The sequence below is a fragment of the Esox lucius genome, chromosome 13 (assembly GCF_011004845.1).
Source record: "Esox lucius isolate fEsoLuc1 chromosome 13, fEsoLuc1.pri, whole genome shotgun sequence".
Taxonomy (NCBI): Eukaryota; Metazoa; Chordata; class Actinopteri; order Esociformes; family Esocidae; genus Esox; species Esox lucius.
Window position 1 is genome coordinate 30,501,874 of NC_047581.1, and position 23,594 is coordinate 30,525,467.

Genomic DNA, 23,594 nt, shown 5'->3' on the forward strand with positions numbered 1-23,594 from the left:
GAAGAGGGTGTGAGGGTGCAAGGGAGGAGGAGGGAGGCAGAGAGAGGGCTGGCAAAGAAGGAGGACAGAGGATTGGGTGTGACTAAGGCACATTAAGAGAGAGGGGAGAGACAGTGAGGAAAGGAGTGGGAGATAAAGAGCAACGAACGAAGACCTTTTAAAACTTGTACGTTATTTAAAAAATATATCATTTTCACTTTTGTTATTTATTATTCAGGGTATCTGCAGGTTTCAGCAAGTTTAAATTTAAGACTTTTTTAATGCCACGTCGAACTAAATTAAAGACCAATTTAACAACAACACCCAATGCAAAAAATACATAAGGACACCAATTTGACTGAAGGCACCTAGAAACATTAGTTGTTGATGAGCACCAAAACAAGCAGCTGTTTAAGGTGCTTCCATATCTGCATGCGATGATGAGGGAACATGACTGTAGCACTGATATGCACTGTTAGTGAAGTAGGCTACTGCATCTCCCTCCGTTGTTGATTTCCCTCCAGTGTGTGGCCAATCAGTGTTCCCATCACAAACATAATGGTTTACTTATCTCGATGCCAAAAGGGCAAGTGATTTCTGGTTTCGTCTTGTACTAACTTTTGTTCAACTAATAACTATACTAATACAATTACAACAATAGGCCTACAGCTTAATACTTATAACAAAATTAATATTGCAAAAAGGTAATAAATACAAATAATCTGCTTACCTAGCCAACCACATTATTTAATGTAGTTGTCTTTCATTTTTATTTATTTACGAAAACGTACAACAAGTCAATTTTAGACAACATACCAAACCTAGCTTCACCATCCCCATTGTTGTTATTATGGTAACAACGCAAAGTCGGGGTAACCATCATGTGGAACCAGGCACATGGGCGAACATGGTGCATTCACACTATTCACGATGGGGGCGATGTCTTCATTAATTTCAATAAAAGGAAGCATGGCGAGCAAGTGGCTTGTGGGGCGATGAGAGGCGAGAGAATCCGTGAGAGGCGAAAAAAAGTTTAGATTTTCCAACTTTATGCGAATCACCCATGCCTATCGCTGGGGACTGACCAATCACAGCGTTTTGCGTAAGTGGTTTTGAATTGCTCTACGTACAATTAAAAGAACTTAAACTTTTGCGGTCCTTTTAAAAGGATGGATGACTTTTATGGAGTTAGATATCTGCCAAAGTGTTAAGCGTACTTATTGTGGGGATCGTAAGAAAATACATTTGTAAATTGGTATGCTTGTAAAAAGGTCAGACGTAAAACATGAAACGTAAGCGTGAAATTTCCTCTGTAACGTGCAAACACCCTTTTAAGACGTTTCACACATAGAATTCTTACTTTAGGTCTCCATTTATTTGTTTACAAATACAAACTTTTGTCAGTAATCTGGCATCTGCAAAGATATGAACTGCACGTAGCTAGCAACAATAAGTTGGACCGCTAGCCCAGTGTTCAACCATAGTGTTGCTATTCCGGATTTCATTTCAAGTCCATAGTTGGTTTATAAGGTTGCATAACGACATTACACAAGTGGGCTATCAAGTAAGGTAAAATACATGTGTGAAAATGACAAGGACACACTATACCCTTGCATAGAATATCCTTCTGAGCTGCAAAATTAAATAAAGTGATTTAGGTCAAAATATTCTGTTCTATTCATACTATTTATGATGGCTGTGTGTGGCCTGGAATGTCTGTAGTAATTGCTTAACATTTCGTTTTAGTTATTTAGTATTTTAACAAACTCTCATTGTACAGCAACAACCCAGGGAGGGAAAACCGAAGACCCATAAAGCAATGCTGCTTGAGTATTTGAGACCACAACAAGTGTGTAGGCCTACACAATAATAAAATGTCTATAAGCTTGTGATTTTTATTACACATGAAACTTATGCACAAACAAAGAGCAGTTATGCACATGAAAACTGCCAAAACTCCAGAACATGATGCTGGATTTTAGAATTGTTAAACTAGATTTGTACAAGAAAAAAATATTAGTCCGTTATCGTAACAGGGTATTTGTACATTCACGGATCAAATTTCCCGCTTACGTTTCATGTTTTACTTATTCCTTTTTTTTACGATCATACCAATTTACATATGGATTTCCTTACAATCCCAACAATTCGTACGCTTAACCTTTTGACAGATATCAACTCCATAGACTTTTATGAGCAGTGATGGGATTCCTTGAGATGTAAGATTACACACTATTTGCCTACAGAGACGCATACAAAAGAAAATGCAGTGTCTCTCTTCGCAAAATCTCTGATAGCCAACGCTAGCACCGCACAGTAACATACTTGTGGGTGTGTCTGTGGGCGAACTAGCGTTATGTAATACCAGGTAAGCTGTTTATTAAGGTTTGAGAATAGCACATTTGTATGAAGGAACGTAGGATTATTACAATGGTTAACATTGGAATAGAAACTTATTTTAATACATTTTATGTCCCTACTCAATTAATAAGCCTCATTGATGTCATTCTTACAACCTGCAATGCTAGCTAGCAAACCAGCTTGCTACAATTAGGTAGCCACCAGTCAGCTAACCTATCTTATTATAGTTCGTCCAAAGACACACCTACAAGTATGCTACAGGCGAAGCACACTGGGCGATGCTAGCGTTGGCTATCCGAAATTTTGCGAATAGTGTGCATGCACCGTTAGGCAGAATTTTCTCTTGGTTCAGTTGTCTTATCGCGTTAAGTGTAAGCTGTCTGTTAGTGCCTGTACCCACAGTTGTTAGAGCAGCAACCCTACAGCCAACAATAACGTTACTGACTGTACTCCGCGGGACTGTCGTCTGTGATACGTCCAAGGAGAACAGAGAAATCCCATGGTACCTGCGGGAAGTTTAACAGCCAATGTCTACTATGTTGCTAGCTAAATTATCTAGCTTGGTACTAGCTAGGTATCTACCTCATGAACAACGGTGTTGGGAGAAAAGCAGCCAACCGTCACGTGTCTTGCGTATCTAACCATCCGGGTCCGTATATGGAGTGGCCAATCGTTAGTCTAACCTAAACAGGCAAACAAATCAAAATGTTTTGACTTAACCTGCTCGTTATCAGTTTTCGGTAAGGGAAACATTGACAGATTTCCGCAAGTGTCGTTCCCTGTTTTTTACTCGGAAAACTAGCATAGTAAACGTAGTCAGAGAAAGGGGAGGGGCTGTTGAACAGGTGGCGTTCATTTACATCAAGCGTGGTGATGTTTTATCTGATATTATCGTGAGTCTTCTCTCTTAATTGACCTTTTTCACCCCGCCTCCATCTTGAAATCCAAAACGAGGTTAGGGGGTACACTCTAAACCGGAAGTTCATTGACGGAGCGCAGCAGCGGGTGTCTGTCATCATGGCGATACCTGTGTGGACATCAAATTTTTCATGTCTTCCCGAAATAACAGTGGAAATAATAACATGTCGAAAAATGGGCCAATAAGGACTGCATGATTCCCCGGGCTGTTTTGCTGAAAGGATACAGCAACTGGATCGAGGGATATGTGCACGACGTGGAAGGTAATGCACAGACGATCACAGCTTTTTTTCTGAAATCAACATTAGTTAACGTTACTTTTAAAGTTAGCTTGTTAGCTAGATAAAAGGACAGGACATGACAACATTACAAGCTGATGCTAAGCATTGTTAAGATATATTAACCACACCAAACTGACTTATTTTGAGTGTTAACAATAAATTATTTTACCGACAGTCAAGAGGAGCGAGACAGTCAGTGTGAGAGCTAAGTCTTTTCGCTCAATTTGAAAAAACGAGGCACCTTACAACATTCAGGTATCATGACTGTGGATAAACTGCTCAGTTTGCGGAGTGGTGCCACTGCTAGAACAAATACGCTTGCTAAACATTCAAATGTTCATCTTGATCGTTCATATCAACAGTTCATCTTTCCCTGCTAGACTAAAAATACCATGTTATGTGCAGTTGATGTGATCTTTAGCTAAAAGTGTATTGGAACCATCAGTCAAAATAGCTTGTTTCCAATGTGTCACTACAAAGCAAGGCAGAGTGCTACTGTTGGTTATTAAAATTAATAAATATTAAGTATAAGTTAATTTGTTTACAGGCATGGGTTGCTCAGTTCACATAGCGATGCTACGTAGGGTTGGGGAAGGTACTATTCAGGTCTCAGAGGTAACAGAGATGCTAAAAACGAATCAGTAATGTCGTCTACTGGGATGCCCAAACCCAGTAAAATGGATGTTACTTTTTATACGTAGTTGTGTGCTTAACATGGTCTAGATTAGCAATGGTTATTATCATAAACAGGCACAGATCACGTCTTTTTTATACTTTGCTGTAAGACACGGCTACCCATGGCAGGACGTTAGCTGACCAGGCTAGTAAAAAGAGCAACAACTTGCTTAACGTTACCCCCGAATCAGCCCATCGCTTGTTATAACTTAAAAAGGACCGGTTCGTGGCTAATCAAGTCATGTCTATTTAGCCCATAGACTGTAAAAAAAAATGGACTACGCCCCTTCGCTCTTTTCCATTGGTGAAAACTGAAGCCGCCAGTGTCCCGATATGGCGCTGACATCTTGGACTTGCGTCTGCGCAGATAACGATCTTGGGCCCAGTTCTGCGCAGTAGTTATGCGCAGTAGCGAGCAGGAAGTAAAGCCGTAAAGCCGCGAAATCAACGGCCCCACCCCTGTGCCCCGACCCTCACTCTCCCTCGCAGAATGCGCATACCGTAATCAATCGCAAGCACACGCTGTACTGTTTTGGAAGTGGAGTCCTGCTCCTGTGAACTCTGTCTGCTCCGTTCCACTCCAACCTCATTAAAATAAGGTAAATACAAGTAGCCTACTAACCACACATTTAAACAGAGTTCAATCAAGTCCAAGTACAGTACAACCTTTTCTTGTTAAACCTAGACGATATGTTATAGCCTAAATTACATCATGTTTAACCTTAATTTAGAATAGGCCTAATACAAAAATAATTGGTAACTTCTAGCTAACGATCACCTGCTAGCTATTAACATGGCTATTAACGAGGCTTGTTGTCTTTTAGCTAACGTTAGCTAGCCCATTACATTTATTTACTAATTAAATAGCTTATAAATGTAACTTACCGAAAAAAATTCAAAGATCGATTGGAAATGCCAGATCGGTTAGCACAATCTACTGCAGAACAACCCATTATGTCCGTGTGAAATTATATCAATTATAGAAATTTAGAGATTAAATTTAAAGCTTCAATCTCCTTAGTCCTCCGAAGATCGAAAAAGAGCGAAAAAAGCCTGTTGGCGCTTCAGTGGCTCCTCGGCTCAGATTGCTGTCAATCACAGCTGTCAATCACGACGTCACACCACCGTTTTTAGAGCAATAAATAACTAACTAAAAACCAACTTATTTTAAAAACAAACTCTTGAATTTACATTAGCGTGATACAAACTACAGTAAATGACAGAAACCAGCTTCGGAAAAAATATATTTGAAGGGTAATTTAATTGTTTAGTTGGTCTCGCGTCCCATTGAATAACATGGCAGGGTTTATGACCTATACTAGGACCACTCACCAGGGGGCGATCGAGACGTTTTGGCTTCACATTTCAGGGCTTGTGCGGCACGCTTGATTTAGCCACAAGGTTTAGCTAGCTATCTATATGACAGTTAACGTAAATATGGCTAACGTTAGCATCATGAACTAATGTTAATATCTTACTTTGAATTGGCGACCGGGATCTCTTCTTATTTTATGAATCCATTCACAGCAAAGTACAGGATCTTTGGGGAAATGATGGAAGGTTTGACCTGTATAGGATTTCTTTCTATTTGAAGACGTACATTTGGGAACACAACAATGCGGCGGCATTGTAGGTAACGTTATGACAGAAGTCTACAGATGGGCGGGCCAACGTTACTTCCGTACCCCACAGCCTCGTTTTGGTTTAAAGGAAGTGCCGTAGGTGAATAAGGCGAATACCCTGGAACGTGGCGTGCACTAGACTCAGGTGTAAGAGGCTGGGTAGCTAACTATTGTGTTTATTTCATTGAAGTCTACATAGTGTGGTTAATGCAGTCATAGTCATAATCTTCACTGGACATTGTGTGCATGTCAATTCTGTAGGTTGCATTGGATGCGTTATCTGAATATTATTATCTGGCCATCTAACTAAGGCTATCTAACGTGTGTTGATGTTTTTGTCTCTGAAATACACAAGCCCATGTATTTCTAAGCTACTAGTCATTATTTTGTATTTGATGGATAGTTACTTGCATTGTATGTATGCAGAGTTACAGGGCAAACCACTAATATTCTGTATCAACATGCCTTGAATAACAAGCTCACATACGCAGTAAATGAAAACTTATTGGGCCTTTTCAGACAAAAAAAAGTTTTAGATGGAAGAGAAAATCAACTGTACGACCATGAGTTGAGCTAAAAAGTTTTTATCATAATGCCCCATGTATGTTTAAGTAGAGCAACTAGTTCTGTAGTAGTCATCACATTGTTGTTATTCCTTAAGGCCACATAGGAGGTATTGAATGTAGAGACACACAGCCTACCTAGTACATACAGATGACAAATTAAAGGGAAAACCTAAAGAAATCAAGGGTTAATGTACTGCAACCCTACCATACAGGTGTACTGAATGATACAACCCTACCATACAGGTGTACTGAATGATACAACCCCACCATACAGGTGTACTGAATGTTACAACCCTACCATACAGGTGTACTGAATGTTACAACCCTACCATACAGGTGTACTGAATGTTACAACCCTACCATACAGGTGTACTGAATGATACAACCCCACCATACAGGTGTACTGAATGTTACAACCCCACCATACAGGTGTACTGAATGTTACAACCCCACCATACAGGTGTACTGAATGTTACAACCCCACCATACAGGTGTACTGAATGATACAACCCCACCATACAGGTGTACTGAATGTTACAACCCCACCATACAGGTGTACTGAATGATACAACCCTACCATACAGGTGTACTGAATGTTACAACCCCACCATACAGGTGTACTGAATGTTACAACCCTACCATACAGGTGTACTGAATGATACAACCCCACCATACAGGTGTACTGAATGTTACAACCCCACCATACAGGTGTACTGAATGTTACAACCCTACCATACAGGTGTACTGAATGATACAATCCCACCATACAGGTGTACTGAATGTTACAACCCCACCATACAGGTGTACTGAATGTTACAACCCCACCATACAGGTGTACTGAATGATACAACCCCACCATACAGGTGTACTGAATGTTACAACCCTACCATACAGGTGTACTGAATGATACAACCCCACCATACAGGTGTACTGAATGTTACAACCCCACCATACAGGTGTACTGAATGTTACAACCCCACCATACAGGTGTACTGAATGATACAACCCCACCATACAGGTGTACTGAATGTTACAACCCCACCATACAGGTGTACTGAATGGTACAACCCCACCATACAGGTGTACTGAATGATACAACCCTACCATACAGGTGTACTGAATGTTACAACCCCACCATACAGGTGTACTGAATGTTACAACCCTACCATACAGGTGTACTGAATGATACAACCCCACCATACAGGTGTACTGAATGTTACAACCCTACCATACAGGTGTACTGAATGATACAACCCTACCATACAGGTGTACTGAATGATACAACCCTACCATACAGGTGTACTGAATGATACAACCCCACCATACAGGTGTACTGAATGATACAACCCCACCATACAGGTGTACTGAATGTTACAACCCCACCATACAGGTGTACTGAATGATACAACCCCACCATACAGGTGTACTGAATGATACAACCCTACCATACAGGTGTACTGAATGATACAACCCTACCATACAGGTGTACTGAATGTTACAACCCCACCATACAGGTGTACTGAATGACACAACCCTACCATACAGGTGGGGTTGTGTCATTCTCTGTCATCTGGGAAAGAGTTACTGTTCTTTTTCCTTGCATATCACAACAATTCACGAGAATCACAGTCATTCAATGTGTGCTTTCGACACACATTCCCGACCCTATTTAGTGATGTCTGTCCCATGGATCTAAATGCAGATCTAACTTATGTCACTGTTCAAATTGAAACATTAACCAGTTGAACAGTCTTTGTGACTGAAGGTCCTGCTATCTGTGCCGTCCAATTAATGAACCCTCCTTTCAAGGTAACTTAGATCCTTGTCTCTTGCCCACTTGATCCACAATCGAGGTTAACTGGTCCTGGTCCACTAATTTATTCAGGTTTTTCCTTTGATTTGTCACCCGTCTGTATGTTTACAGACAAAATTTCAAGAGTTGGTAACATGTTTATGACTTGATATCAGTTTCCAGAAATGTCCTATACAGATATAAAGTGCACCTCTATAAAATTGTGTGCAAATATGTTTACATCCCTGTAAGTGAGCATGTATTTTGTGTTGCAACTTTTTTCAAACAAAAAATGTTTGTTCATTCATATTCGCTTTATTAAAAGAAAAGTTGAAGGCATTAAAATAATTTATTTCACAGCATTGTACCTACATAATCCTAGTATGTAACGCGAAAGAAACATTGTTGTGGGTGTGTAGACTATGGTCGCTTCATGAGGTATAACTGATGTTGTACATGATTTTGATAGAGGTATGATGAGCACTTGGACTAAGACATAAAAGAATCACATACAAATGTGTATAATGTCATTACATTTCTGAATGACACCTAATAAGACTCTAATATCTCCAGTCTTTAATAAAGGACTGAGGTCTGAATAATTATGAATGGTCAGTCAGTTACCAGTTTCTTAAATTTTTACTTGAAAATAATCAATTACTGTTAGTTTCAGCAGTACTGCATGGGTATGTGAAACCTGTGGAATTGTTGATATGGAAATCATGGAGTGAATTTACACTGTGGGTTTACTTCAATGTTCTTGGTAATAAGTCAGACTTGTTCCAGATGGGGGTTGGCCTCCGCCAGGGATGCGCTTCATCACCAATCCTGTTTGTAACTTTTATGGACAGGATATCGAGGCGTAGTCCGGGTGGGGAGGGGTTGCAGTTCGGTGGTCTGGGGATCTCATCGCTGCTTTTTGCGGATTATGTGGTCCTGATGGCATCATCGGTCTGTGACCTTCAGCAATCACTGGACCGGTTCACAGCAGAGTGCGAAGCGGTTGGGATGAGGATTAGCACCTCTAAATCTGAGGCCATGGTTCTCAGCAGGAAACCGATGGAGTGCCTCCTCCGGGTAGGGAATGAGGCGTTACCCCAAGTAAAGGAGTTCAAGTATCTCAGGGTCTTGTTCGCGAGTGAGGGGACATTGGCCGGAGAATCAGAGCAGCGGGGATGGTATTGCATTCGCTTTACCGCACCGTTGTGACGAAAAGAGAGCTGAGCCGGAAGGCAAAGCTCTTGATATACCGGTCAATTTTTGTTCCTACCCTCACCTATGGTCATGAAGGCTGGGTCATAACCGAAATAACTAGATCGCGAGTGCAAGCGGCTGAAATGTGTTTTCTCAGAAGGGTGGCTGGCTTCTCCCTTAGAGATAAGGTGAGAAGCTCGATCATCCGTGAGGAACTCGGAGTAGAGCTGCTGCTCCTTTGCATCGAAAGGAGCCAGTTGAGGTGGTTCGGGCATCTGGTAAGGATGCCCCCAGGACGTCTCCCTAGTGAGGTGTTCCAGGCACGTCCAGCTGGGAGGAGACCTCGGGGTAGGCCCAGGACTAGGTGGAGAGATTATATTTCGACACTGGCCTGGGAATGTGGGGGGAGAGAGCCAGGACTGGGCACCAGGAACGTTTATCTTGTGGTTGGTCCCAAACCCAAGTGCAACCTGTCAACGACCCAATCAGCTCCACCTGTCCCGAATCTGCAAATAAAAGCACAAACACAGAGGAGGAGGCAGACAGAGGGAGAGGGAGTAATAATATGACTGAGCTTGAGGTTTAACAACTGACCTGGTTCATTCGTGGGGAGCAGCGTGTCCCAGGAGGTGTTTAAGGTGTGTCCTAGCAGTGAAGGAGGAGGGTATGGGATGGGACTCCCACATCATAACATGGGTCATCTGGAGCTAGGAAGGGAAGGTAGATTAATATATATAAGACATTGCTGAAGTCATTGTATAGATCTCAGTATATTGCTAGACATCGTAGTGGTTAACATGTTGGGTCAGTTACCAAAAGGTTACTTGCCTCAACTGATCCTAGAAGTCGTCCATGATAAGAGCATCTGTTCAATGACTAACATGCTATGTCAATATAGTGCATGTTTGGCAAGTGTACTAGTGCTAGATTAGCATGTATAGTATGACTGACACATACTGGCTTCACATGATTCTCAAAGCCATTCTGTCTGCCATTCATAAGGTGATCTCCAGCACTGAGTGTTTGAAGCCCTCTCCCATCTTTCCAGGGTTCCCTTCTGATGGCTTGTCTAGATCTGCAGCTCTCCTCTGCCAGCCTGTCATTACACACACAAACACGTTAGAGCCTTCAGACTGAACAGATTACCTTATCTTTAACATACATGCATCCTTTGCATTTCATTCTCACCTGTTTAAGGGGCCAGTGGATTATGTCACCACTTCATCAACCAAAGCATTACAGGCCTTGAACTAGTGAGGTTGTCTGTGTTTTAGGTTTCAATTGGTCCTTGCTGGGAAGGAGGGCATGGTACAGCTGTCAAAGGCATGGTGATGGTACATCTGGGAATCAGAGTGGGGTAGAATACAACCTTGTTGTTTATACAGATATTGAAATAGGCCTCTGCTGTTACTTACGTTACCAAAAATATCTGAACTCTGCTTATGTGAAACCTCTGTGTATTCTTGACACATCCAAACCAATGAACACTTGACTAAAAGTAAGATGGAAGCATGTTTAAACTACCACTGATCACTTCAGTAAACAGAAGAGGGATGCATGCGTAAAGTATTGTGATGGAGCCTGTATTTTGACCAATGATTTGATTCTGTCAGGTCCTGAATATGACGACAGGGATGTGTGGGTTGTGGCAGTGCAGATGGGGAGTGTGGGTTAGGGACACAGGCCCAGGGATGAAGAACACCAGTCTCCGTAACTCCAGCGCATTGTGGAAGTCATCTGTAACTGGGAGGTAGACACGATTCTTTAGAGATTGTCTACATTTTGTATGGTGAATGTACAGCTAAAATACAAGTGTTGACTTTATTGTCCCAACACTTATAGAGGGAACTGTATTTCCTAGCTATAACACAAGCAATATAGTTTTATTGCTACAGGCACTCGAAATGCGAATGGTGCTATAGCAGTTCACACGACAGGTATCCAGCCTGCTTTGCCACCGACTATCTGGCTATAGCAGCTATTTAGCGAAATATTTATGATAGTGAAAGATGTTTCTATTGTGCTATAATTATTTAATATGAAGCCAGTTAGAACACATACGTTTTAAAACCAAAAAATAGCATGTTCGTTAAGCAAAACACATTTAAGCCAGTGGGTTTTCCCAACATAAACTGAAGCTTACTTTACCCTTCATGCTGGTTGCTAAGGTAAACAATGAGTGTCACGGATAGCACAGACCTGTCTTTCTCTATGCTGTTGTACGCACTAGTGGACCTATGCGCCCCAAGTACAAGCACACACACTCAATCAAAATGAATATCAAGAATATATCGCATATAAATGTGCTATCCGTTACACTATATAATGTTCTGTTATAAAACTTTTTTTTTACATTGCTAATCAATTAGCTAATTAACGTAGCTAACTAGCCATGCTCAACTGACCCATCTGACTAAAATCGTGGTTCCTCTCTGCGCACTACCATAGCTAAAATGCATGCATAAAACACAACATTTTTGCATCACCTATTCACAGTGCTAACTAAACTTTATATTTTTTTTAGACCTTACATTATCTCTCCCAACTTTTTGTTATTGAAAATGTACGTTTAGATGACATTTTTTGTGACTAAATCACAAATTACATATCCCTTTTTCATGACTTTTCAAGCCTGTTGGAGTAGACAGCATTCAGCTGGAGCCACTGGAGTTGATTATAGGGGTCCCTCAAGGTTCTATTCTTTGTCCGTTACTGTTCACTCTACATAAACAGCATCAGTGATGAGATTAGAAAGAGTCAAATTCATCTATATGCCGACAACACTGTCAAGTACTCAATTGCTTTGAAGGCTGACTAAGCATTATTGCAGCTGGATACAGTTGCAATAATTTTAAGATGATACAATGGTCTTTTTTTTCCAACTTAAACTGGTTTTAAATGCAAATACACATTTTTTTATGACTTTTAATAGGTTTGAAAAGTGGTTGAAAATACACTTGCTCTCACATCTCTGCATAAATATTTAAAGATATGGCTGGATGATAAACTGTCCCTTCAAAGTACATTTATATTGCCTAGGCGAGCAGGCTTCCTTATGAAGCTTGGAGATGCTGTCTAACCCAATGTTAGCAATACCAAATCGGGATGTCAACAATGTTGTTGTTTTTATGATTGGATTAATTAAATAAATTATTTAATGAATTTAAAAGGACGAAATAAGGCCTTTTATTTAGATACATTTATTTAAGATTTTTTTAAGGACCCGCGCATACCCTGTTATTAGAGCTTTTTCTTTTGTAAGAAAATGTTTCCCAAGCCAGTAAAGCCCTTACATTGCATGACAGAAAGAGAGTGCAAAATAGGGAGAAGAGGGGGAGTGTTAGAGAGATGGAAAGAGGAGAAAGGGTGTGTTAGAGAGGTAGAAAAAACTGTGTGTAAGAGAGATCTAGAGAGAAGTAGGGATTACACATTGGGTGGGAGCCAACAGGAGCTGAGCTCCAGCACATGTGGCTATAATGAGGGAGTTGGGCTCCCATACTTCCATTTGGCCAGGAGTTAAAATTTTTAGATGCAACTGGAGATCAGAACGTAGGGCTCCGCCACTTTCAAACCCCATTTTAACCCTAGGAGAGAAGAGAAGACTGACAGAAGGGAGCTCCACTGAACACTGCTGGGACCTGTTGATTACAGGATACAACCGAAAGTCTTTTGTTTTACAAAGCAAGTGGTCTGTTTAGTGAATTATCATTTGATGTTTGTTTTATTGCATGATGAACATAATCCCGGTTTCCCAACTACAGTGGGGAGAACAAGTATTTGATACACTGCCGATTTTGCAGGTTTTCCCACTTACAAAGCATGCAGAAGTCTGTAATTTTGATCATAGGTACTCTTCAACTGTGAGTAACGGAATCTAAAACATCAGAAAAGCAGAACTTAATATTTGGTGCAGAAACCTTTGTTTGCAATTACAGAGATCATACGTTTCCTGTAGTTCTTGACCAGGTTTGCACACACTGCAGCAGGGATTTTAGCACACTCCTCCATACAGACCTTCTCCAGATCATTCCGGTTTCGGGACTGTTGCTGGGCAATACGGACTTTCAGCTCCCTCCAAAGAATTTCTATTGGGTTCAGGTCTGGAGACTGGCTAGGCCACTCCAGGACCTTGAGATGGTTCTTACGGAGCCACTCCTTAGTTGCCCTGGGTGTGTGTTTCGGGTCGTTGTCATGCTGGAAGACATAGCCACGACCCATCTTCATTGCTTTTACTGAGGGAAGGAGGTTGTTGACTGAATTCTTACTGGTTGGTAGGTGATCAAATACTTATGTCATGCAATAAAATGCTAATTAATTATTTAAAAATCATACAATACATTTTCTGGATTTTTGTTTTAGATTCCGTCTTTTACAGTTGAAGTGTACCTATGATAAAAAGTATTGACCTCTACATGCTTTGAAAGTTGGAAAACCTGCAAAATCGTCAGTGTATCAAATACTTGTTCTCTCCACTGTAAGTACAGGACAAGAGTCGATCAGTCTTGATTTACACCAAATGCTATCATAGAGAAAGGTGAGAAAGTGAAGGAAATAGTTTTCCATAGGGGAATTTCCACCTTGAGAACAAAAAGTACATACGGTAGAGGAAGGTTGTGTTTAACAAGCAACATAAATCAATGAATTTATGTATATATACACAGCACTCCCCAGGCCAATGAGATGATTCATAAAGACTTTATATACAAAATTCAAATATTAGTACAAGTATATTCAACACATTCGCAACATTATAATATTCATGATAAATACTTTACATATATCGACCTTTTCATATTTGACAGTACATACATAAAAATCAATAACTCACAATCTAGTTTATCTCGATTGTATACAATAAATACATGCTCTGGTGTTAGGCTTCTCTTTACAAACGTACAGTAAGATTTAAACTGTGAGTGCAAGTTCACTTGTCAAAATGCAAAACAGAAAATGAACACAGACAGATTATGAACAAATCAACAGTCAGAGCAAGAAAGTGAACACTTGAATTTCTTGGCACGTGGTTATTCACACACACTTCATCCACCCCCTTCCGAATTTCAGTGATTTTCATTGGATGGCTCCCCTGTCCATCTACTATCCCAGCCAATGGCAGGCAGGCGATATCTGTGCAACTCAAAGGATGCCCAATGGCTGAGAACTATTGTTAAGCGATGAATGTGGAGCTAACATGAGAAAGCAGCCAGGTCTCAGTGATAGGATGTTTGACATGTGACAGGAGCCAGGTATGACACCATCATTATGAGACCTTTGTATTTTGTAGTAATACTGGAAGTATTAGGTTTTGGAAGGTGTGGGTGTTCATTTTCTCAAGGGGTAAAACAACGTTCTGACAATCTGGAAAACGTACCCCAACATTTGTTCATCAAGTCTATAGTTTGGCTAGTTCAATATCATTAATTTCCAACACGCAGATAAAAACATTACCTGCTGTTGGCAGTTCTGAAGACAAACTGAAATTGGCAAAAATAAATAGAAAAATAAATACACACATAAAACAGTTAGTGAGGTAAAGATCATGTAAAGAAAAGTGTTTGGTTGGAGAGCAGAAAATGCATGGCCACGGCCCCCGGTCAGGTGGGAAGAACCCCTGATGTTCAGGAACGAATTGTTCAAACAATGCATCTCAAATAGCCCCAACCCCCCACCACTGTGTGGTCTGTGGAGGTATGACAGCTAGCTCTATGGTGGTCTGGGGAGGAATGACTGCTAGCTCTATGGTGGTCTGGGGAGGTATGACTGCTAGCTCTATGGTGGTCTGGGTAGGGATGACGGTCAGCTCTGTGGTGGTTTGAGGAGGGATGCAGGCCCGCTCTGCGGTAGTCTGAGTAACGGATGACAGCTAGCTCTATGGTGGTCTGGGTAGGGATGACGGTCAGCTCTGTGGTGGTTTGAGGAGGGATGCAGGCCCGCTCTGCGGTAGTCTGAGTAACAGATGACAGCTAGCTCTATGGTGGTCTGGGTAGGGATGACGGTCAGCTCTGTGGTGGTTTGAGGAGAGATGCAGGCCCGCTCTGCGGTAGTCTGAGTAACGGATGACAGCTAGCTCTATGGTGGTCTGGGTAGGGATGACGGTCAGCTCTGTGGTGGTTTGAGGCGGGATGCAGGCCCGCTCTGCGGTAGTCTGAGTAACGGATGACAGCTAGCTCTGTGGTGGCGTCAGGGATATGGTAGGTTAGATCAGGTAATGTCAGATCAGGTTATGTTAGTGTTAAAGTTATTCTAGGCTTAAGGTAAGGTTAGGTGAAGTTCAGATTATGGTAGTTAGGAAAAAGGTTAGGTTTAGCTTAGACTAGGTTTAAGGTTAGGTGAGGTTTAGACTAGGGTTAGTGTTAAGGTTAGGGTGGTGGACACTGTACTAGCTAGTAGTAGTGTATAAAAGTAGACAACGCTGCAAAGACCTACACTGTTCTGAAACAGCAGAAGCCCTGGTACAGTAAGCAGACATTCATTCAGTGTGTGTGTGTGTGTCATATGTATGCACCAGTGAAGGTCTGTTGCGTTTTTTCACAACACTACTTTGATGCATACAGTGAAAGTCTCTGATTGGTCCAGTTGATCAGTCATGTCCTGTTCCTGGATCTTTCATTGGCCCAGAGGACCAGGAAGCAGGACATCTTATCCAGACGCTCTTCACCCACTCGTCCGTGGAAGGAGTCTCCTGTTCTGATCATCATCTGCCCTCTTCCACTGGCCGTGTCTCAGTCTTCAGCTTGACGAAGTCCTTGGCCACCTCGTCTGCCGCCCGCTGGGACAGGATTCGTATCACCGTCACGCCCGTTTCGTCCTTCTGGATAGCCCCGCCCAGCGGTGACCAGCACACGCACGACTTACGATCCGCCACGTCGCGGAGCTGGATCACGGCCACGCCCACGACCCGGTCGGCCCGGCCAAAGCAGTAGTCCTTCACGATCACCTGGAGTTCATAGCAGTCTGGGGATTCCTTACTCAGAACGCTGTGGGATAAGAGAGATAGACAGTTTCCATGCTAGTTAATGAAGCATAATGAAATAAGATTCAAATTCAGTGTCATTAAACAGTACAAGCACAAAAACAACGAAATGTATCTTAGGGTCACCCAAATAGTGCAAAATCATATTCATCTAAAAATTTACTTACCAAGAATTAGTCCAGAATGGACATACAGTATTTTTTTCCAACCTTCCATTATTCAGCTCTCTCCCTGGCTGTAATTTGCGTTCTTAGCATCGTCCAAATTCATGACTGGAAACTAATCGTCCCACTACAGCAAAGCTGCATTACAAGCGGAAAACTACTCCAAAACACCCCAAACTAAGAATAGTAGGTTTCGCGATATAATTGTAATTTCAAATGAATGGGTTTTTCCTGTGTTATACTCTCAGTTGAACTTACAATTGGAAGGTCTCATTGTACTTGGCTGTCCAGCTGTTGTTCTTGGACTTGGTGGTGAACTTCCTCTTCTGGGCAGCCAGGAATGGACCAATCATATTGACCTCAACGAAGGGCCGGAACATTCCTGATGTCTGCCACTTCATATCATTCACTGCAATGACTAGAGAATAGATAAAAAGGGAGACAGAGAGAAGAGAGGAGGCACAGGATGATATGAAAAGATTTATGAGAGAGAGAACAGTAGATGAAGTGGATCAGAGACAGCGGGTTGAAAGACAAGTTGTGGACAGACACATCAGGCAGAAATGGAAAAAGACACAGACTCATTCAGACGGAGCTCCAAACTGAAGCAGGTCTGATGGGTTTTCTCATCAGGGAGGTCTGACGTCAGGTTCCAGCTCACCTCTGATGTTGACCTTGTAGATCCTGTCCTTTCCCAGAGGCACCATGTCTATCTGAATCATGGCCTCACCAATCGGCTTCTCTACTCCAGAACCTGGGGGTCAACCAACGTCCCATTGTCAGACCGACATTAACATTCACCTCAGAGCCCAGCCACGTCAGGTTATTACATGACTAATGGTTGCAGTTCTTCACAACAGAAGGTAGTGTTGCACAATAATGCAATAATCGCCTTCCAATTGGCCTTCCTTCTTGTCAAAAGCAGAATACACTGTTCTCAGGGTGTTATCTACAAACGTACCTCTGTCTGGCCGAACCTTCTCGCTGGGTGTAATCCTCATTCCAATTCCGTTATTAACTGAAAGAGAAATGAATCAGAGGTGAGAAAGACATTGAGGCAGAAATCTCTGCTGACCTCTACTGGCACGTCAGTGAAAGTACATTACAAGAGCATTAGAACAATAAAACTGGAAATCCAATTTCAAAAGCTATCTGTGTCTCTGCGCATGTGTGCGTGTGTGCGCGCGAGTCAGTGGTTGAATTATGGGTTGGATTTATGGTTAGGATTAGGGTATTTGGGGTTAGTGTGTGGGTTAGTTTTAGGATTTGGGAAAGTAGGATTTTTATGGGAATATATTTTGGTCTCCACAATGTCTACCCAAGAACATTAACAGAACCGTGTATATTTGTGATGACCCATAAGTTGTTATGGATATGAGCTTAATCTAAGTTACTAAATATATGTGTGTGTGTCTGTTGTCTCTTTGTAAGTGTGCGTGTGGAAACGTGTGTGTGTGTTCTGTGTGTGTGTGTGTGTCATACCCTGCCCATGCTGTGTGGTGACGAAGGTTTTGATCAGAGCGTCAGTGCTCTGAGAGTACAGGGATAGGGCGTATTTCAGCGACGACAGTTCAGGACTCTTCTCGACATAGGCTTTCTTCAGACCGTTACCTCCTGCATGGAAATATTGCTGAGAGAAGGAGAAAAAGTATGAGACAGGTAGCACTATGTATGTGTGCCATATAAACGTGTTTAGGTCTGTGTGCGTGTCTGTGAAAGTATGTTTGTCTGTGGAAATGTGTTTACCTTGATAGTTTCCAGCGCTGCGTCCATGATGACGCACTGTTTGGGCGTCAGGTTTTTGGTCTCACCTCCTCCCTACAGAAATCAGGGTGACAGAAATGCTTAAGCCCTAGCCCCACAACACGTTATATGATCATAATGTCACATTCATAGAAACAGCTAAAGACAGCATGACACATGGGAGGGTTACCTTGAGGTTGGACAGCCCCTTGGCTGCCGTGAGAATCTGAGCGCCCTGGAGAAGTAAAAAAGTCAGCGTTATGTCATCAACGGCCAGAGGTCAGAGGTTCATAGGGTCTTTCTCTGGATGATGTGATTTATTGTATTGTTGGTAAATTTTTCAATGACGACAGAATGTGCTGCTACTTCCACAGAAATATGTAGAATCCATTGACATAGCACACATCTTAGATACTGTGAGTCTAATGAAGTAGTAAAATAATTACGAGATGGGTTTACATTATTGCATTCCTTTCAGGGTGGTAAGTTGTAATGAAGTGTATTAACCACTAGGGGGCACTGACAGGAAACAGGTAGCACCAACAGTATCACAAGAAGGGCATACAGACTTACAAAGCCATCGTTGCTCGGAGGCAAGACGATGGTCTTCTCTAAGCTGCTCAGAACGATCTTCCACAGGTCCTTCAGTATCCTCTTCAGAACAGTCTTCTCACAGGTGTCAGCAAACAGACTCAGACTGGGGAGGGAAACGGAACCACTGTCAACCGGTGGAAACAACAGAACCACGGAGAACCAGTTGAACCACTGACACCCAGTGGAATCAATAGAACCACTGAGAACCGGTGGAATCAACAGAACCACTGAGAACCAGTTGAACCACTGAGAACCAGTGGAATCAATAGAACCACTGAGAACCAGTGGAATCAATAGAACCACTGAGAACCAGTTGAACCACTGAGAACCAGTGGAATCAATAAAACCACTGAGAACCAGTGGAATCAATAGAACCACTGAGAACCAGTTGAACCACTGACACCCAGTGGAATCAATAGAACCACTGAGAACCAGTTGAACCATTGACACCCAGTGGAATCTGTAGAACCACCCAGAACCAGTTGAACCACTGACACCCAGTGGAATCAATATAACCACTGAGAAGCAGTTGAACCACTGACACCCAGTGGAATCAATAGAACCACTGAGAACCAGTGGAATCAACAGAACCACTGAGAACCAGTTGAACCACTGACACCCAGTGGAATCTGTAGAACCACCAAGAACCAGTTGAACCACTGAGAACCAGTGGAATCAATAGAACCACTAAGAACCAGTGGAATCAATAAAACCACTGAGAACCAGTTGAACCATTGACACCCAGTGGAATCTGTAGAACCACCCAGAACCAGTTGAACCACTGACAACCAGTGGAATCAATATAACCACTGAGAACCAGTTGAACCACTGACACCCAGTGGAATCTGTAGAACCACCCAGAATCAGTTGAACCACTTCTACCGGTCAATCGTGGTAGCATGTCTGAAAATCCATGATAATCGCAGAACCAGTAATCAGAACATTTTGTGCAACCAAGCTCCGCTGTGACTTCAGACTTCTTGAGCTGTGATTGTGAAACATACTGTTGAAATAACGTAATGTAGACCCACTGGCATCAGTACGCAGCACACAACATGTCCCAAAATGGCATCCAACCATTGCATTAGACCCACTCACTTTCCATCCAGGAACTCCATTAAAGGTCGTAGCATGTTGTCTGCGTCGGCCTCTGCCGTCTGACGGTTGGGATGACCTTTGACCTGGTACAGGATCTCAGCCATCTGACGCATGCAGGTAGTCAACCGGGCCTGGAAACTACAGTACAACACGATGTTAAGGATACAGATTAACCGACCCTTTAGGTCCATCTGGAGAGCTCAGAGGATCCACTAACCCTCAGGTTCTTCAGGAGATCTCAAAGGATCTACTAACCTTCAGGGTTCTTCTGGAGAAGTGAGAGAATCTAAGAGAATCAGAGAGGATCTACTCTAGTAATCCTTATTTTTGAGATCTGACAGGATCTACTACATAAACAATAAGGTGAAACTTCCACGTGATCCAGAGGGAAAAGTGGAGCTACTGTAATACCTCCCACCTGCCAAATTCAGTCAGATCTCTAAAAAGGCATGCGATATAGGGCAAAGGTCGGTCTAAATGTAATTACAATTGTACCTTTTGGTTAAAAAAAAGACAGGAAATCGCCAGGAAAAAAAAAAGATTTAGGAAACTTGCTCCCAAAGATTCCCACAAATAACTAAATTGTTACAATGTGACAACCGATGTTTATCGTGTCTGACTAGAATTGGTCAGCGTCTGAATCTAACAGTTTTGTCGTGGCCCTAATTGTTAGGGTTAAATGTGGTGACGTGACAGTATTGATTGGACAGTGTGGATCAGACTGTGTTTCTCGATTGGCTCACCTCTTGGCAAACATGGCACTCAGGTTGTCGAGGACAGAGGCCAGTTTGAGCTGCAGCTCATTCAAGATGTCTGCTGCCTCAGAGTCCAACTAAAGAGAGAGAAGTGAAAAGGGAGAGAGTAAGGGAGAGACAGGAGAAAGAGACAGGAGGAAGAAGTGAGGAAAAATATATAATGACAGGTTAGTCAAACATTCCCTTTGTAGTTCGTCTCGACTCACATCTTAGAAGACATGCGATGCCTCAGCCAATAATAAATAACTGCTTCACTTACCTGCCTGTTGGATGTTATAAGTGACCTATTCTGTGAGTGACACCACACTATTCCACGAAGAATGAAATTTAAAATGAAACAAAAAAAATAGCCATAAAACCCTTCTTCATAACCCAGATGGCGTATTTTCATTTGATAGTACCTCTCTTGCAGGAATTTTTCTGAACCACAGGTAAATCAAAGTTAGTTTTTTTAAAGGTTTGAAAATGCTTCTAAAGTTTGGTTGTCCACTCGCAAAATGTTTTTGCTTGATTTGAACTAGCAAAAAATGTAACGACCCCTAAAAAACAAATATCCACCGTTTTTTAATGCCCAAATCAATTGACATTTCCGGTTCTCGCTGAGACAAACCGGCTCAAATTAAGACATAGCATCTGTCCACACTACAGAAATCATTGCTCTTTAGAACAGGAGGACGTCGATGTCTGCTGTATTATGGCCCTGATTGTAGCTGTTCACCAGGGGACCACGTCTTGCCACTTTACTCTGTCAGCTGGTGGTGCTGATTGAACACGGCTGGAAAAAACGCAGGCTAAGGATAACATTCATTTACCGCTCTGTTCCCTGATATCGCTGCCCTTCAACCGCCACGGCACAGTCTAGGCTATTCTGAACACATACGCAACTCACCGCTGGAGACCAAAGTTCACTCCCTGAGTAGACTCTTTCTACTTTCTCACTACCTCTTTGTAAGCTTGTCAGCTGTGATCTGTCTTAATAAAGCTTGAAAGTGTGTGTGTGTGTGTGTGTGGGGGGGGGGGGTGGGTGGGCTGTTGTTAATAGGATGTAGAATATTATACAGTTCTATACTCTGTTATTACAATACTGGCGTGTGATTACCTCCTGCTGGCGTGTTCTATGATGACAAACACCTTTCAAACAGGTTTTTGATATGCATATCAATAGTTTCTTAAGGACCTGATAGTGTTATTCAACCCTGTAAAAGCAGTATTTCTTAGAAGCCATGAAAGAGGGGAGATTTAAAATTCTGCGTTAGTCAAAGAAGCAGTAATAGAAAAGGTGAAAAAAAAGTGTTTTACAAGTTTCAGTATGTCTCATTCTCTACCCCCTCTTTCTTTTGGTGAACAGTCTCTCATTTGTCCCCACAGACATCTCAAAACCTTGCTGGTTATCGCACATTCCAAACGCTGAATGGGCACAAAAACATTCATATGATAAACCAAAAAACTAAATAGATTAGTGATTGTCATTTTTCTGTACGGAGAAAGAAAAGTAGCTTTGTTTTGTACATTACATTTATCCCAGAATATATTGTTTTTACTAGTGTGTGTGTGTGTGTGTGTGTGTGTGTGTGTGTGTGTGTGTGTGTGTCTCAGTGTGTTTCGGGGGAGGGGAGGCTTGGGGTATTCTCAACTCTGTACCAATTTCAATTCCCTCCACCAGGGTAATAATACCAGGCACACATACGGTGAACATGTGTTGGGGAAGACAGAGACGGCTGCAGTAAGGCATCTGCATGAAAAAACTGACGTCTGGACAGACACTGGGTGGCAAGGGTTTATACAGGGACACGCAGCTACAACTACAGGAAAACACTCCAGGAAGAAAACACAAAACTGTGTTTCTGCACGGCTAAAAGCTTTCAGAGAGATTACACTCATCTGCAATACAGCCTACCTTCTTCATGCCAGCCGTGGCTTCAATCTTTCCAGAGGTACCAAAACAAGAGTAAACACAAGTGGGAAATAAAAGAGTGGGCGAAGGTTAGCAGGCAGAATATTCCCTAAAACTATGTGTTTGGTGACTGTGGAACACGATAGCATTTACAAAAAAATATTTACTGGTTTTAAATGGCTGGGAAGATTATGGTACAGGATTGGGGGAGTGGGTGAACTGGCCAAACAAACCTTGTTCACTTCTTCTTTTGACTGTGTGTGAGAGGGTGAGGAAAGAAAACAAAATGAATTGATAATATTATTAAACCAAAGGACAGAACTAGGTTGATAAATCAGCCAACTGTTTAACATTTTCATATAACAGGTTTGGAAACAAGACTGACTAGATGAAAATGAATAACTCCATGTCCAATAGACCCATTAGAGTCATACCAGATATCAGTCCAAACACATTTCTTTATGGGCCAGATAACGTCAGGCTCGTTCTCAAACAGTCACAGCTCAAACATGAGCTTTTCAGCTAAAGGGAACTGAACTGCATCCTGAACAGGATTCTGGGAAATGGCTGAGTCACGGGCCAATTACTCAGCAGTCTTAGCGCAGCGGCAGACAACACACTTCAGTTAATGACAAACTCCTTGGCCACCCTATTCCACATTAAGTGTACCACTTGACCAGCGGCACCAGTTCCGGGCATATGTTCTCTATGACAGACCGCTCAACCAAGAAGTCAGCCGGAACCAACACACTCGGAGTACAGTGCTCCTCCGACTAACGACCACAATTAGCAAGCTGGCGTTTTCCAAGGAACCTCTAAGTAAGACAAGAGGCAGTGCACTTTGCAAGGAATAAACCCCCAGTCAAACTCCGGAGGCCCAACACACTCAGTAAGTGACACTAAAGGATTGTGGAGATCAAACCACCCACCTTTTTACTGACGATGTCCTCCTTCAGAGAACAGAAGAAAACAAGGGATTTAAGTC

The 23,594-nt window shown here is 42.2% G+C and overlaps 1 protein-coding gene across 2 annotated transcripts in view; it reads right to left on the reverse strand.

Moving 5' to 3' along the window:
* Positions 1-14,067: 14,067 nt before the first annotated feature.
* Positions 14,068-23,594, reverse strand: part of LOC105014530 (protein unc-13 homolog B) — a 160,375-nt gene continuing 150,848 nt past the window's right edge. The window contains exons 18-30 of one of the 2 annotated variants that reach the window (XM_034296331.1): positions 23,539-23,559; positions 22,843-22,863; positions 22,613-22,639; positions 20,704-20,792; positions 19,961-20,098; positions 18,842-18,965; positions 18,459-18,503; positions 18,272-18,343; positions 18,008-18,155; positions 17,487-17,543; positions 17,187-17,279; positions 16,784-16,943; positions 14,068-16,365 (exon numbers count right to left, since the gene is read on the reverse strand). In XM_034296331.1, coding sequence (XP_034152222.1) covers positions 16,083-16,365; positions 16,784-16,943; positions 17,187-17,279; positions 17,487-17,543; positions 18,008-18,155; positions 18,272-18,343; positions 18,459-18,503; positions 18,842-18,965; positions 19,961-20,098; positions 20,704-20,792; positions 22,613-22,639; positions 22,843-22,863; positions 23,539-23,559 — 1,278 coding nt within the window. In that variant the 3' untranslated portion in view covers positions 14,068-16,082. The remainder of the gene's footprint in view (positions 16,366-16,783; positions 16,944-17,186; positions 17,280-17,486; positions 17,544-18,007; positions 18,156-18,271; positions 18,344-18,458; positions 18,504-18,841; positions 18,966-19,960; positions 20,099-20,703; positions 20,793-22,612; positions 22,640-22,842; positions 22,864-23,538; positions 23,560-23,594) is intronic. The other variant, XM_034296332.1, reaches the window with a different exon arrangement.